The sequence below is a fragment of the Papaver somniferum genome, chromosome 3 (genome assembly GCF_003573695.1).
Source record: "Papaver somniferum cultivar HN1 chromosome 3, ASM357369v1, whole genome shotgun sequence".
NCBI lineage: Eukaryota > Viridiplantae > Streptophyta > Magnoliopsida > Ranunculales > Papaveraceae > Papaver > Papaver somniferum.
The window spans coordinates 160,880,282-160,897,089 of record NC_039360.1 but is presented as its reverse complement, the minus strand read 5'-3'; the positions used below and the strand labels follow the sequence as shown (position 1 = coordinate 160,897,089).

Sequence of the window (16,808 nt, the reverse complement as noted above, 5' to 3'; positions counted from 1 at the left end):
GCAATTCATTGTTTGCATGTTACTTTGTTTTTTCGAAAAATGGGTCATTTGTCCAAATATTTTTAAAACATGGTTCAAATGGACGAGTAAAAATTAATATGGGTGAAATGGACAAAATAAAATAGCAAGGATGAAACTGGATTCAACCTGGCTTAAACTTAAAAAATAGCAAGGATGAAACTGGATGCATCCTATGTAAATTAAAAATAAGAAAAAGTATTTGAAAATTGACAGGATGAAATTGGTTACATCCTGGCTATTTTTAAATTTTGGCCATTTAAACAGTATCTTTTTAATTTTTGTCCATTTAAACAGTATCAAAATGTACAAGTCTTTTTCACCCAGGAATTGTTGATTTTGGTCTTTTTAACCAATTTTATGTTGTTTTTTCCTTGGGTTTTGTTTTTTCTTTGTTCTTTTGTGTATTCCCTTTTAGGGTTTTGTTCCCTAATCTTTTCATTATTTTGTTTTGCATAAACCTCTCTAATATTTTCATTGATTTGTTTTGCATAAACCTCGAAGGTGTGATTTTGCATAAACCTGGAAGTTGCGACCAATGGCTGAGGATTGTTTTGTTTTGCATAAACCCCAAAGGTGTGATTTTTCATAAACTTAGAAGGTGCGATCAATGGATGCAGTAATGAGAGCTCAGCAGTATTGATATCGGTTATTCTGGAACTTTGCGGCGGCAATAATAAACTCATGCAAGGTATAAAATGGTGAAACACTGTACTTTTTATTTTATTTATTTTTCAGATGTTGGTGATACCTCTGGTTTTATTATTTGGATGTGCGCTTGAAAATGTACTCGGTTGCGATTGGTGATAATGGTTGCGGCGGTAGGAGCTCATGAGTGTTGATACGAGGTAATATGTTTTCTTATTCTTTCCATGATCTATTTTTGTATATATGATTTGTTGAAATACAATTTATTTGAAGATCTTTGATTTAAGAAGATTTCAAGTTGTGTTGCAATTGGCAATGGAAAAAAATAGGTTTTCTGTTTGTTTTAATATCTTCTTTTTGAGTTTGTATCTGTACTGCACTGCTAGCATACGAAGCCAAAAACTTCTGTAGGAAGTTGTTTTGTCCATTTCTTATAACCCATTTTAATGTGTGTGTAATTTTGTCACCTTTCCATTAAATTTTTGGAAAATTATAATTTGTGGAACTGTCCATTGGTTATTTCTGATGCAGAATGATCAATATCAATATAATTCAAGCATCCAAATTTTATGATTTTTTTGATGTAGTATCAAAAACTCATGTAAAAATTCGAAAGAAATGATTAGTAATAATAGATCTTTCTGCTGAAGATTTATATCCAAGGTTATATTGTTTTCCGAGATGGGAGGCCAATTCACTCCTCGAATATTTATTCAACTCTGGTGCTAATGTCATAAATGTTGTACTTATCTATCTATTATCACTATATCGGGTTTGTTGTGTTGTGATACTTTCCATTGTCCCCTAATGAAATCCATGCAATTGCAATCATACAACTGAGAGTACCAATATATAGTAAACTCTAAATGTTGTGGTTCCTTGATCTTATGATTCTGCATATAACTTTGTAAAAAAAGCACAAATACCATATAAACCTACGGTGAAACAAAAGCAGGTAAAGTAGAACAAAATGGGTCTTCATAGAGCTTCCATGACGGCCTAATTTACAAAAATATGACGTTTTTGGGTGTATCTTTCAAAAATATCGGAAATAATACACGAATATGGTTTTGTGTACCATTTTTATCCCTAATAAATAACTTTATTATATTTTTGTCCTAAAAATTATTGGACCTTTCATGTTCTTTGTTATTATTTTCAAATATTATCATGCGTAAATAAATTGGTTAACGCGAATGCCTGCGTAAGTAAGGAAGGTAAAGCGAATGAGACCAAATCTACAATTAGAAATACAAAGCGAACGTTTAAACTAAATTTTATTTTGTGGAAAAGGTATTTATTCATTTATCTTTTTCATTTTTTGCTTGTTGTATAATTTTTGGTTTTTGTGTAGCTACATGTGTAAAAAGTGATTGTGTTGTATCAAACTTTATTTTATACTTTTAATCAAATCATAATTTTTTTAGTCAAAAAGATATAATTAAAATAAATAAGATATTTTATTTATTGTTAAGGTCCACAATTTAAAATCCGGACCTCTAACCGGATCTTATGAGATTATTCAAAAATATTATAATTGGAATTTGTTTTGAAAAAAAGTCAAAAGGGTCCGGACTTCTTTTTACTAGAGTCTGGACCTTTTAAAAATCCCAAATATGAATTGCCACATAGGAGCCACATATGTTCAGGAAGATCTGGACCATTAGGCTTGGTGTCCGGACCTTAGGTGCCAGATAAGCACCACGTGGGCTAAGGAAGGTCCTTATTTTTGAAACTAAGGTCCGGACCACACCATCTACGTCATCATCCCAATAGTGTTATTTAATTTTTTAACCTTACACATCTTTAAAGGTCCTTGCTATGGATGCTTTGATAGCTAGTAAAATAGTTGGAACTTGAAATCGATGGTCTGAATATATACATTACGCAATGTAAATAATGTAAGCCTTAGCCGGGATTGGGTCTTTATTTATCACTGTGATATGTAACAAAATGCAACCTTTATCTGCAATCGATTACTCCTCCGAGTACTAGTAAGATGTCCCCTTTTTGACTATTTGTTTGATTAGGTTAGAAAACGTAAAGATTAAAATTATAATTAATCTTCTCAGCTCCCAATTGTTTTGTTTCTTTCTTTTTTTGGGATTTGTATCTCTTCTTTCACGTTTTTAGACCTTCTCTTTTGATCAATTATGATTTTTCTGTTAAACGAAAAGAAAACATTATTGCTCATTTACTGTTTGATAAAATGCTTCAAGGAAGTATTTGTGTTTGCCGACTTCCACGGGTTTTTTTATTTAAGGTTTTAGTAATGGGTCTTCATAAGAGTTAAAAAAGATTGAGTATAATTATATGGAACTAACAATGAGATAATAATTTTTGGTCCTAAACTAATAATCCTCATTCTTCGATTGTGCTAACTAATTACAGTCATGGTCTATATTTGGTGTTTATAAAGTCTATATTAGACTATTGTGCTAATCAATTACAGTTATTGTCTCATCATTTCTATTCTCATTACTTATTTAGTCAAACTTATTTCTATATATTCTCATTATTTAGTTTGATCTCAAACTTCAGTACTCTTACGTTCCTGCCTTAATTATATTCTTTCATTTTTTCCTCTTATTATTATTTCTCATTTAGGCATTTTGTCAGAGATATGCAGAATTTTAGGTATAATAGAGAAATAAATGGAGATACGCGGAATTTTAGGTATAATAGAAAATAATAGAGAAGAACATGGAAATTGAATATAGGAGTAATTAGGATTGGGTTAGGAAGTTAACTAATATAAGTTGTATTATTAATTGAAAAAGATTTTAATTTAATTTTTGGAGAAAGATAAGAACATGTGTATATGTTAGGTTGAATCAGTATAAAAAGAAGTCATGAATTAGGCACAACATTTATTCTTTCTTCTGCTGTATCGATTTGCATTTAACTCTGCATTCAATATGCACAAACGCAAAGTAATAACGTAAGTATGATCTGATTTTTTTTATTGCTGGTGGTAATTTTTTGTGTTCTAAGTATTACAATTTAGATTTTGTTATTTATGTGGTGATCAAAGATTGTTTTACTGTTAGCAGGATTGTCCCTACACACAGTGGTGATGATGAGGCTGCATACGAAAGTGCTGAAAGAAGCCCATTTAGCAGTCCAAAATTACCTTGGGGAGCTGAACAATACCTGGATTATAATTACTACTCCTCTTAGTGAAGGTGCTGACTCTGATGATGATGATAGTAGGAGGGAACAATATAGGCAGTTCGCTGATTGGAATAAATGTGAAGATAACAATTATTTCAGCGAAGGATATACTAGTTCAGAAAACTCAGCTATACCTAATGACGCTGAAGAAGAAGAAGACATCCCAGGCCTACTGCGTAGAAGACAAATGTAGTTGCAGGTGAAAACGTCAACGCTGCGGGTAAGGATATGGTTGTTGCATGGGTTACTAGTATCGTATTGACTTACATGAAAGAACGACTTCACACTAAGCCCCCAACAATACGAAAGATGGTTTTAAAAAAGAAAAAGGTCCAGATATCATATTGGACTGCTCTTCGTGCAAGGCATATGTGCCTTGAGAAGATACATGGGTTGGGCTCATATGAAAGAAGTTTTAGGTAACTTTATTAACTTTTGTGTATTAGAAGTGTCGATTTCATTAATTATAGTTCTCGGGATATGTATGCCTTTAACATAATTGTTTTGATATGCATTTGTTTGATCTTAGGTTAGTACCTGAGCTGTGCCACCAGATTAAGGCTATCAACCCGAGCAACATAGCAGTTTGGTCCAAAGACAATACGACCAATGAGTGGACTGTGTATCGCTTATAAGGCGTCTTTGGAGGGATTTAAGAATGGATGTAGACCTTTGATAGATTTGGACGGATTTCCGTTCAAGAGCAAGTATAGGGGCGTAGTCTTGACTGCCTCTTCAGTTGATGGGAACAATGGCATGTTTCCCATTGCCATCTAGGTTTGTTTGACTGAAACCCAAGAAACATGGAGTCCGTTCCTTTGCATTCTCAAACCTTTTCTGATGGAATTGAACAGGACAATTACGTTTTTTTCGGATCATGAGAAAGGTGAAACATTGTTTTATTATATCATTACTATGGTGTAAGAGTGTTTTGTGTGTGTAATGATGTTTGAATGTTGTCCTTAACAGTCATCGATGTTGCGGTTACTGAAAATTTTGAGGGTATTCAACATAATCAAAGGTCATGCTTTAGACATATCGACCACAGAATGATCCAAAAGTTTCCAGCCTTGATGAAGTGGCATGGAAACTATCAGAAGCCTACAATCTGAACTCCTTCAATGCTGCTATGGAAGAGTTGGGAATTACTAATATGGAGGCTAAGCTTTGGATGGAAAAGCATGAAACTAGTACTTGGGCTAGACATGCTTTCGACCATTCTGTCAGATGTCCACTCAGTTTTAATATACAAAAAGCATGAAACTAGTACTTGGGCTAGACATACAAAAAGTAAGAAATACATCCGGCGGAGACTATTTCACAAAGCCATACAAGCATATACGTCTCGAAGTATGATTTGCCCCGGTGAAGTACTTTGACTTTCGCAACAGGTACAATGTTTTGTTAATAACCTGCAGGTGGACCCTAAAGAGATAAGTTCAACATACCTGAAAATTTTCTCCATATCTAAATGATGTAATTGACTTATCTCATCACCTAGCCACCCAGATGGATCCAGTAGTCTAGATAAGTCTCCACAGTTCACTAATGACATACCATTATCATTATAGAGTTCTCCATGTATTTTACTGTGGCATAGACACACCGAAACAAGGCATTAATGAATTCGTTTTGATATGCAAAAGAAGACACAAAAAAACTAGGGAGACTAACCTTTGGTCTAAGAAACAGATTAGATCATTTATATCTTCTTCGTTTTGCCAGTCAGTTATATGAGTTTTCATATTATTCCTGATAACAGACTCCTTGCTTTCCACCTTTTTTCGAGGCTTCTTTTGGTTCCGACCATCATATGTAAATGGAGGCCTTCTAAATTTGGAAGGGATTATTTCCCTCTTAACCTTGGCCACTTTCCTTGGTATTTGTACGTCATCATCATCATTGGAGTTGCTGGATACTTCCAGTTCGCGATGCGTTCTTTTTCTTCCTATTGGGCTATTTGAAATGTTAGTTTCCTACATATCCATCACAATGAAAATGATATTTATTAACCAATTAATAAAGAGTAGGACAGAATCACACTGAACACATCCTTTATGAACTTGTATAAAAAAATAAATAGAAAAACACTAGTTACAAGAGGTTTACTCACATCGTTGGAGGCAACATCAGCACCATGTTGTTTTGTTCCTTCTTCATCGTTTTCCGCTCCCATATTATTATCATCAAGTATGAAATTCCACATCTTCTTTACTAAATTCTGTCTCTACGCACAGGTTGCGACTCACACTACAGTGAGACATTTCCTCATCATGGTAATCACCCTCGAACGGAGGTTCCTCATCATTTCTTTGCTTTAAGCACGCAACATCATTCTCCAATAAGGTAATCTTCGCCATCACTGTCTTTTGCGATTCAATCAGGTCATCAACCTTATCCATCAGTTTTTTTGAGACATCAGCTGCCTCCCTCTGCGTCTGAAAGATGTCAGCCAAAAGTTTGACTACCTCCTGCAAACGATCATCATCAAATCGTGCCCCATAAGGTGCATTTTTGTTACTACTATCCTTGGGATTCGACTCTGGAACATGGTCATCCGGTTGCTTCTGTGGTGAAGAAGATTTCGTCTCCGAATCCTCGTTGTCCTGTTCTACAACAAACTTATCTTCCTCAAGATCCGATATCACATAATTGAGTGGACCTAAACATTCCCCGAGCATTTCTTCCAAAGAATCATATGTATGCCCCGTAATGCTTTCACGGATAACCTAGAATTCATTGCGTCAGTTGAGTAAGCACACAATTTTACAAAATATTAGTACTAATTTTCAAGCAGATATAGTTTCTGGGACTTACTGGTACCGAATTCAACGTTTTAACGATGCTTTGGTGGTGGACAAGCTCGTTGCATAACACAGTAAGGATATGTGGCTGCCACGTTATACTATCTTTTCTATCTCCAAACTTCTGAAGCAGTCCCGGGAAAATTTCAAGGGCCCAAACCTACAACGCACACAGCTTCGATTATTATATTAGACACATAATGCATTATTATATCAAGAAAATTCATCTTACCACCAGCACATGCGGCAATCCTTGAGACTTAAAAGTCGGTAGTCCTTCCTTCTTGTAATTGTTGGTTTGATAGAGCAACGCAGACCTACTCTTGGTAATGGTCCTGTCATACACTAATTCCCCCCAAGGGTACTTGTTAAACTCTGTAAGGTTGTCGACAAGGTGCCAGAACTCATCCTCGACATTAGCATGATTTCCATGCCCCAGAAGGAAGAAGTGAACAAAATACAATAAAGCCACTTTGACCCTTTCTTCACTAGAACAATCAACCCTTTTCTCGGTTATTATAACTCTGTTTTTACTTTCAAGTTTAACCTTTTTGTTTTTAGGTTCTTTGTTTTTTGAACTAGATTCAACCTCTTTGCCAAAAATAAAAGCTCTCAGATGAGAACCCTTTACGCTGTCAATGTTGGAAAAATACCTTGTCTTAAGGGTAGATGGTCCCTCTGGACAGATAAAGGCTTGATCTGGCTTCCTAAAACTAAGACCATAAATCAAAGTAAACTCGAGCTTCCCAAAGCAGATATCTTTCTCAAAAGGGTTGTCGCAAATCTCTATAGAACCTGAATTCTTGTCATAAACCTTCCCGAAGCCAAATTCCTCGTCACAAACCCTGAACCATGTTTCTACGACTTTTTCTTCAGCCTTTTCTCCGGGAACAACAGGGTAGGCAACCTCCCTAGACAATAAGTAATTAACTAACGCGCCAGACCACGATTGTTCTTCTGGCATGTCAAGAAGATGCCAAATTGCAGTTTTTCGGAAAATGACTTGCTCATCGTCTTCCAAATTTTCGCGTAGTTCTTTTAAAGACGAGAAGCTGGAGTAAGTCGTAATATTTCTGTAGCCATCCCTGTATTTCTGGGGGTGGATATACGTCCTACAAAACACAAGTCATTACACTCATTACTACACGAGGATAAAACAAGATAGTGTAGCCTTAATCAAACAAAACTTCCATAATAGTGTTTCCATTTGGCACCTACTAACCTTTTATTCACCACTGGCATTGAATCTTTATGTTTTGTTGGAACCTCTTCAGGAATACACATAACTTGGCACCTATGACAATAGTTTTGGGTTAGTAATGATCTGAAGAACTTAGCTAAATCCATTTCACACCCATGAATACTGAAATTATACTATCAGCTATTGAAGTATGCATCAAACATAAAAGTAATTTGTAATCAATTGAAATCAACCTAAGTAAAACCAAAAGATCAATCAGCAACAAAAATGGCCAAATCAATTGAAACAAATGAATACCCAACTTGGTACTATCACTTACCAACACATGCATCAAACAGAAAAGTAATTCTATAATCATTTAAAAACTGAAATCATCAAAAGCAAAACTAAAAGATCAATCAACAACAACAATGGCAAAATCAATTGAAACAAAAATAGAAAAACGGTAAAAATGAAATCAGTGGGACATTTTCTCAAACACTGGAGTTTCAAATACAGAGTTCACTGGGACATTTTCTCAAACAGCTAGCAGACCTAGGTTTCAAACACCTGATGGTAAATCCATCTTCGTAACTCAAAAACCCTAGATTTCGAACACCAAAAAATATTTTAAACCCTAGTTTCAAAATACAAAGAAATCAACAAACCCTAGTATAAAACCATACAAATCAGTAAACCCTAGTTTTGAAACAACAAGTATTAAAGAATCGTACCTTAAATTGGGTTAGAAGCACTGAGAGAAACTTGATAATTGTACACAAATTACTTGAGATTTTGATCTCCTTTTTCTTCCCTGAACCAAGCAATTAAAAGTTTGGAAACGGCTGGGGATTCTGGAATTTTTGATTTGGTGAAGGAGAAAGCAACGGAGATTTTGATCTCCTTTCTTCCCCTGGAAAAAAGCGACGGAGATTTTGATCTCCTTTTTCTTCCCTGAAAAAACTGAATAAAGCAATGGCTGGGCTTCTGTGTTGATTTGGTGAAGCAAACAAGGGAAAATTAGACTTGATTTGGTGAAGTAAACAAGGCAGCTGATTGTGATATTTTTTTATCCAACGTGGCAGCTGATCGTGATATTTTTTATCCAACGTCGCAGCTGACTGTAATATATACCCTAAACATGACTGGGCACCCCCAAACGTGACAATGCACAAAAAGTCTGGACATTAATGGTATAATGGTATAAGACTTAACGAGGAAGATCCGTAGTTTAAGTTCATTAGTTGATCTTAGTATTTTGACGAAATTAAGATATCATTAGTGGATCATAGTATTTCGACGAAATTCAGGTACAGATGGGTGAAAGCATGTTAATTCAAACTGAAATGAAATTTCAGTTTCATATATATATATATATATATATATATGCTAACTAAAAATGAAATTTCGAAAATCATTTGATTCATTTTCATTACTATGGTTTATGTACGGCAATAGAAATTTCTTAACGAAAATTTCCCAATTTCTTTAGGTATTTTTCTGACATGTTCCATCCTCCTCTAAAAAGCTCTTAGCCTTACATATTGTAATAGGGAGGTCTTGAGCATACGGGCACTATCCATATTTGTGCTGGTGCTGAAAAGTATGATGTATATAGGCAATTGGTAATGTTTATGGAAATGTGGGACGGGGATTTGTGCTCGACTTGGGGTACTGTCTATGAGTATGAGTCGAAATTTGTATCCAATTTATGTGAAGATACACAAAGGACTTAACATTGGAACTTTGCTAATAATTTTGCTTTTTTTCCTTTTATATTATTCTGCTAATGTGTCTTCTTTAACAGTGGAGTATCCTTGAGCAGTCCTTGATCAAAATACTTCACCTTTTTGGTCTTTCAGTTTTATGTGTTGGTTCTCAGTGGAAACTTACTGTTTAACCTAGAACTTCTATTCCAGAACCTCAAAGAAAGTAAGAATACTGAGAGCATGGGAGTCAAGACAAATAAACAAGGACGAGTATTTCCACTCTGACATGATTTTTCTTGATAAGTAACTGTGTTTTACACATCTTACTGGTTTTTGGAAACAACTAATTAGACAAACGACAGGGAATACAAATGCATCTCGCGTCATTTGAAGTGATCAATGCAAAAATCACAAACTTAGAGAGCATAATTTAACAATAATGCCACACTTTGTGATTTTAACATTCTTTGGTAGGTGGAGACCTGTTCGGGGAAATCGTAGCTTATAATTCACTGATCAAAGGGATGTTGTCGTAGAGACTGGAAGCAATGGAAAGATATATCCGATCTTTTTGCTGGAGATATTTTGACTGCTGCTGGCAATGACAATCTTAATCGTGCTTTTAAAATGATTTCCAAGATCTTTGATGCCCCTACTTTGGATGATCCATCTCTTTGCGGGGCTTGATCTTCGATAAGTCCAAATCTCCAGTTTACTCTTAGCTCTTTGGTGATATTTTCGACCTTTTCTTTTGTATTTCCTTTAGTTTTACTTTACTTCTAACTATAATATTTTCTTTCTTCTTCACAGGGCGCTCATTTGGCTTATGTAATCTCTCTATATTACCAAAGTAAAATCGCTAAACTTGATCGAGAAAGTGCCAAGCTTGAGGATGAAAACTCTGAACTTAAAGACGAGAATTCCAAGCTTAAGGATGAGAATTCCAGGCTTAAAGATGAAAACTCAATTAATCAAGAACTGGTTCGCAAAGCTCGAGAAAGGAATAATGAAATTATTGATATGTATTCCTTATCCTCATACTCGTATGTGATAATTTGCATTTCTTATTTTATTATATTCGCAGACCTTTACAATCTTTCTGATGAAGCTGTCGATCTCCCTGCTGATGAAATCCTCCTTGAACATCTTAATTCTTTTTTAAATAATTACCTTGATCAAGGATCGAAAGATCCGAGCTTGGAAGATTTAAGATCAAGATATAGTACTCTTGAAGAAATCATAGATTCACATTAAGTTCGTTTAATAACTTTAAACAACGCCTTCACAAAAGTCAAGAGGCAATTCAACTTTTAAAAGCGAAGAAGAATAAACTTATCTCTGAAAAAGATGACATAGTTCTTAAGGGTGCGAAAGCACTAGAAAAATTCCAAGAATCCATTCTTGAGGTTCAAAAAGAGCGCGATTTAGCCTTAAACGAGAAGAGTGCACTTGTCAAAGAAAGAAACTTAATTCGCTCTCAACTTCTCATAGAGAGCGAAGCTGAATTTAGCTGGGCTGCTAAGGTTTTGGATTATGAAGATGGCCTCCCCCTATCCAGTTCTGGTGTCCCCTTAGCAGCTGCCTGGAAATGGGTTACCCCTTATCCATAGTGAGAGTCCGAATAACACTTGCTCCTTGGGTGCCAATAGTAATTTTTCTGCGATATTTTCAACACTTTTTCAGGGTTCCTTCGGGGTGCCGTCAGCGTATTTCTGGGATGCTTATGGTACGTTATCTACAGAGGTTCAAATGCCACATCTTGAGTCAATTTCGCCGCAAAAGCTTATTTTCCAAAAAACACCTACAAATACATAAAATAACCAAATAAGTACAAAATCGAGCACCAATAATATATACAATTGATATTAAATAAGTGTCTATCACTTTATCACTACCTTCTCGTTTTTGGGACTGCTTCTCTCTACGTTCCTTTTCAAATTATGCTTGGTCTGCACTTCCCATTTCTACTTGCTTTTGTTCCATTTCTACATTGTTTCGTCCTTGATTTCCTTGCGAAACATTCACATCCGAATTTCGCATTCTTGGTAGTAAACTGGCATTTCCCCCTTTTGCATCTGCTGCCGCCATTGGATAAGACTCCATATCCCTTTGCTTTTCTTCAAGCGCTATGTATTTTTCTTGAAATTCGCGCAACTCCGTCATTGTTGTAGTATCCTTTATTCTTAATATTTGTGTGTACAATAAATCTGTAGGGAAAAGAGCATTAATAAATGCCAGAATCAAGTATCGTTCATCTACGCGTCTTGCTATTTCACTACACATTGTTCTCCAACGCGTTGTCAGATGCCGCAAACTTTTATTGACCCTTATGCAAAGTCCAAATACTTTTTCAATTCCTGGTCTTGACATATTATTGCTTATACATTGTCCTAAGAAGATGTTCTGCAGCTGATGAAATGAATCAATGGTGTCTACTGGTAATCCTTCAAACCATTTCAAAGCTTCTCCTGCCAAACTAGCAACAAAATATTTACACATCACTGCATCATACTTTTCCCACTGCAATAAGGATCGAGTGTAATCTTTCACATGTTGTATCGTACAGGCACTCCCATCGAATATGTTAGTAAACACGGGTAAATTACACTTTGGTGGTATGGATGTCATTTGAATTCTCCTTTTAAATGGAGTTTTTCCCTCTTCTTCCGCCTCTTCTTCTAATTGTTTCCTACCACCATTTTTTCTCGTAGTCATCATTTCCCTCAACTCCGCAGTTTCTTTAAGAAGTTCTGCATTCAAAGTTTGTTCTGGGTAACCTCGCATATACCTCTCTAATCTGGCTTGCCTCAACCTATTCGCATGATTATTCTGACGGATTGCCTCTTGTATTTCATATTCTTCAGCTTCTTTTCTTCTTCTCCTACCCTTTCAATGTTCGCACCTGTATGTGCATCATCATATTTTTCCAGAAGTAACAATTTCAGAGAAAGTGCTGGGAGTATAATTGCGCTCAGAGTGAGAGATGTTAAGAAATTAAAAGGGTGGCCAGTGAAACTTCAAACATTTTCTGGTGATCGAATGTGCCTTAGAGATGATTGGAGTGAATTTGTAGTTTCAAATCAATTGAAGTTGGGAGATGTATGCTTAATGGAGTTGGATCAAACCGCAAGAATGGAGCAAGAACGTATTATCCTAAACGTTCGAATTTCACGAAATGCCACCAGCAGTTGGTGAAATTCTCATCTTCAGTATTCAAATGAATGATCATCATCAGCATGTCACTAGTTGAGTTTATATTAGCAGATCACATTCATATTACACATGTTATTTCTATTTCATTAAAATGTCTTAATTTCTATGTTATGATTTTATGTTTTTAATGATAGAAATATATAAATTTTCTATTAAATTAAAGAGCTAATTATCTTAGCCTTATTTCATTGTTTTTTCATGTGTATTTAGTGTGGTTCATACAAACCACAATTGGATACTTGGGGTTTAGCGACTTCTATGTATAACATATTTTAATAAAAATTAACAATCTAAAACTTCCCTCTATATTGAATGCACAAATTGTGGAAGTGTGATGGTCTTAAAGTTGTTGGGAATACAGTGAACTGAAATTGTGGAAGTGTGATGGTCTTAAACTTCCCTCTATAATGACTGCTTTTAAGGTTAGTGTTGAGTAAGTTTAGACCCAATTTCAAGCGGCAATACAGTGAACTGAAAGATATTGCAGTTGGTTAGAGCATCCACATTGGTGCGACAAAAATCAAAGACTAAAGAGTAAAATCGGCGACTAAACTTTAGTTTAGTCTGTGGTGTGACGTAGTGGGCGACGACTATATTTAATCGGGCGGGGTTATAATCAACGTTTCGTCATGGAGCGGTGGTATAAAGTGCGCCCCATTCAGGCGTTGATAAAGATAACACTCGGTGTGGGGCGTTGGTAAAGTTTACGCACGCCCAATGTGGGGCGTAATTAAAGTTTACGCTCGACGAACGGGCGTTGGTATATATCAACGCACCATGGGGCGTGCATAAAGTCACCGCAAGAAGGCATGCGGATGTAAAATCAACGCCCCATGGGACGCACGTAAAGAATCCGCCCGAAGCCGGGAGGATGTATAATCAATGCCTAAATGATGGTTGGACTTGGGTTAACTGACTTAGAGCTCATTGATTTACTGTTATGGCTAAAGTCAACGCAAAAGGACTTGGACTTGATCGAATTATGAGGCAAATTATATGGATTTGAGATTTTCAGTGACAACTTCCAGGCAACTTACTTTTCTTGTGTGTGTGGTAGTAGTTGTTGGTGATTTATGTGTAAGGTACATTTTGTGTGTGAGGGTTGTTAGTTGGCTTTCCTAATATTTGCATGCCATTTTTGAAGCAATGGTCATGCTAAAATGTTTTGATTAACGAGCGGAAGCTTTAACCAACACCTGATTTGGGCGTACACTTTATCTCCGCTTGACGCCAGGCGTACACTTTATCTTCGTCTGTTGCGGGGCGTATACTATATCAACGCATGTTGTTGAGCGTAAACTTTACCTCCGTTTGAATGGGGCGGTTGGTATATCAACGCCTGATTCCAGGCGAACAACTCAGCAAACGCTCCATCGGGCGTACAGTTTATCAACGTTTCGTTGGGGTGTAGTTTATATGGCCGCCTAGTCGTGGGACGAACTCTATACAAGCGCCCGTTGAGAAACGGAGATTATATCAACGCCCGTTGAGAAACGGAGATTATATCAACGCCCGTTGAGAAACGGAGATTATATCAACACTCGATTATATTTGGGTTTGGTCTTGGTCCCGGAACAAATATACTCTGGGATTTAATCGATGGTCTGGATTTAGTCGATACTCCGTTCCACTGTGTCTGGATTTTTTACTTTAAATTTGGGTTTAGTCGTCCACTGCAGTTGCTCTTAGGGGACACTATTTCCAATTAATAGGAACTTTTAGTAACCTCAAGACCATTTTAAACTGCAGAAACATTGATGGGCCAAGGGAGTTGGCAAAAAAATATACATCCCTAGATCGTAGTCGGATTCAATTCTTTATTCCTATTCGGCGGGATATGGATTTATTTAAGGATTCTATTTTGGATATGTGTATGTAATTTTTATTTCCTTTTGCTAACGGTATAATATTTGGGTTGCGTAGGGGGTCAGAGTTAAAACATAATTAAAGATGGAAATTTTACTCTCAATGTAATTGAGTATGCTTTGCCCATTAGCCAAATTTACATCCTATGATAACAGTGTTTATGTCCTTCCTTTTTTATTGGCCAAATTTTATTATTTTATGTTCTATGCAATGGATAATTTAGTGTTTACAATCTACGCTCTCTGGATAAAAGGTGTTCGAAAAGTACCAATTTGATCTCGTGATAATTCCTGAATTAAACAAGAAATAGCAGAGGCTACCATGAAATTTGGGCTATCTGGAGGTAGTGATCATGTAGAGTGTGATAGACGCATTTATGTGTCTAATATAGCCCAATTGTATATTGTGTTAGTACCCATTTTTTGTACTTATTATGGCTTTTTATGTCCCTGTAGGTATTTCTGGAGAAATAAGCTTTTGCGGCGAAATTGGCTAAAAAAGTGGTTTTTGCGCTCGTGGGAGAAAATTACTATACGGACTCTCACTTTGGATAAGAGGTAACCTAAGGGGTGACCCATTTCCAGGCATCTGCTAAAGGGACACCAGAACTGGATAGGGGGAGATCACATTTCTTCACGTTTTCAAATTAATGTTTTGGCGGGAAACTTCATGCATGTTTGCTGGCAGAGTTAGATTCGATTAATGGACGGTTTCTAAAGAGATTCAACCCCCAAAATCAGTTGGGATGGATGTGAATGGACTAAACAGAGCTGGTACATGTGTTTTGATCGATCACATTGGGCTGGAATAGCCGGGAGAAGAAATCAGAGTCCAAATAGGAAACGTATGGTTCTGTTTACGTTTCAAAGATTTTTTGAGGAGATTCTGGGAGAGTTTTACGCTAAAGAAAACTCTACTTGGTCCTGTTCAAGTCTTGGGAGAGTTTTGGGGCAATATAATAGCTCATAAACGCGTATAGGGAGATCAGAGAGAGATATTCTCTCAACAGCGCAGAGAAGAAAAAGAAAAGAAAAAAAGTCGGATTCAGTAGAGATTTTTTGGGATTAAAAGACTATATAAGAGTTGGTTCAAGTCAGAGAAGGGTTAGAAACCCTTAGGAGAGAGTTTGGAGTCCAGGAGAGCCGAAACAAAGAAGTTACAGAGAATTGGTGCTGCTGCTGCCATTGAAGAACCTGAAGAACACGAAGAACAGACTCGCAGAGTCCGTCGTTCTTCAGCAGTCTTAATTTCAACACCCAACTGTCGTTGTTTTACAACAGCAGAGGCTTGTATCGTTTATTTTCAGCCTTTTCCACTTTGTAACAGTGACGCTGTAACATTTATACAACGTTGCAAACTTTTTTTTACACCATTTTCATCAATAAAAACACATTATTAAGCCATGGATACATCTTATGATTATGTTTTTGGGATGAGGAGCTAAACTCATTAGCCAAGGCGACGGAGGAAGCCATTGTTCCACATTAATTGGTATAATTCTAATTTTACTATTTATTTGCAATATTATTATTTGATTATTTGCATGGGATTGAATTGAAATATTAGTTCTTATTGAATAGTTGTGAATTAATTTGATGAAGCATGTTGGGTTTTAAATACTTTTGATGTTTTATACTCTTTGATTACAACTATTACTTCAAGAATATATTTGAGGCAAATATTAGAATTATTTTTAAAGATAGAATTGCATGAATATTATTTAGAGTTTACTATTTATTTGGTCAATGGTGGAATCCTAGTCTTGGTAGTTTTCTCCAAAACTTTGAATTATTTTATTTAGTTGCATGTTTAATTTAAATCTATAAAAATTGTTTTCTTCACAAGTCTGAAAAGACCCAGTTTTTACCACTACTACAATCACTATTTGAAAAACCATCAAATTTTTGGCGCCGCCGACGCGGACCTGTGTTTAGTTAGCATTTTTTTATTATTTTTTTTATTTTTGTTCTTCTTTACGTTTTTGGGTTTTTTTTGTTTCCTTGCAGATTTTTGAAGATTGGAGCGAAAGACAATTTTGCCAAAGCTTGTGGTTATTTACTTAAAGTTTGGGAGCGAAAAGCAAAGCTAAAGGAGCGAAAGAAGAAGATTTTCTTTATTTTGTAAAAGAGAGAAAAAAAAAAGAGAGACATTTTTATTTTTGTAATTTTTTTTTATGGACTTTGGACATTAATTTTT

The 16,808-nt window shown here is 35.8% G+C and overlaps 1 protein-coding gene and 1 long non-coding RNA gene across 2 annotated transcripts; one reads left to right on the top strand and one right to left on the bottom strand.

The window, feature by feature from the left end:
* The first annotated feature begins 3,732 nt into the window (after positions 1 to 3,732).
* On the top strand, positions 3,733 to 4,898 carry LOC113357839. Its single transcript, XR_003363946.1, has 3 exons — positions 3,733 to 4,259; positions 4,370 to 4,726; positions 4,810 to 4,898. It is a non-coding gene; the product is annotated as an uncharacterized LOC113357839 (long non-coding RNA).
* Positions 4,899 to 4,927: 29 nt separating this feature from the next.
* Positions 4,928 to 8,814, bottom strand: LOC113357838. Its single transcript, XM_026601327.1, has 8 exons — positions 8,559 to 8,814; positions 7,867 to 7,938; positions 6,877 to 7,756; positions 6,658 to 6,804; positions 5,954 to 6,569; positions 5,515 to 5,816; positions 5,338 to 5,429; positions 4,928 to 5,252 (listed from the first exon to the last, which is right to left on the bottom strand). Exons 2-5 carry the CDS (start codon positions 7,926 to 7,928, stop codon positions 6,027 to 6,029), a joined length of 1,632 nt encoding a protein of 543 aa, XP_026457112.1. The 5' UTR covers positions 7,929 to 7,938; positions 8,559 to 8,814; the 3' UTR covers positions 4,928 to 5,252; positions 5,338 to 5,429; positions 5,515 to 5,816; positions 5,954 to 6,026.
* Between the last annotated feature and the right edge of the window lie 7,994 nt (positions 8,815 to 16,808).

Excerpts from the sequence above, each read along its gene's own strand:
- LOC113357838 (XM_026601327.1), bottom strand. The coding sequence starts at position 7,928 with ATGTGTATTCCTGAAGAGGTTCCAACAAAACATAAAGATTCAATGCCA. Across the intron at positions 7,757-7,866 it reads ATGCCAGTGGTGAATAAAAG|GACGTATATCCACCCCCAGA; the intron begins GTTAGTAGGTGC and ends TGTGTTTTGTAG. Across the intron at positions 6,570-6,657 it reads AAACGTTGAATTCGGTACCA|GTTATCCGTGAAAGCATTAC; the intron begins GTAAGTCCCAGA and ends AATGAATTCTAG.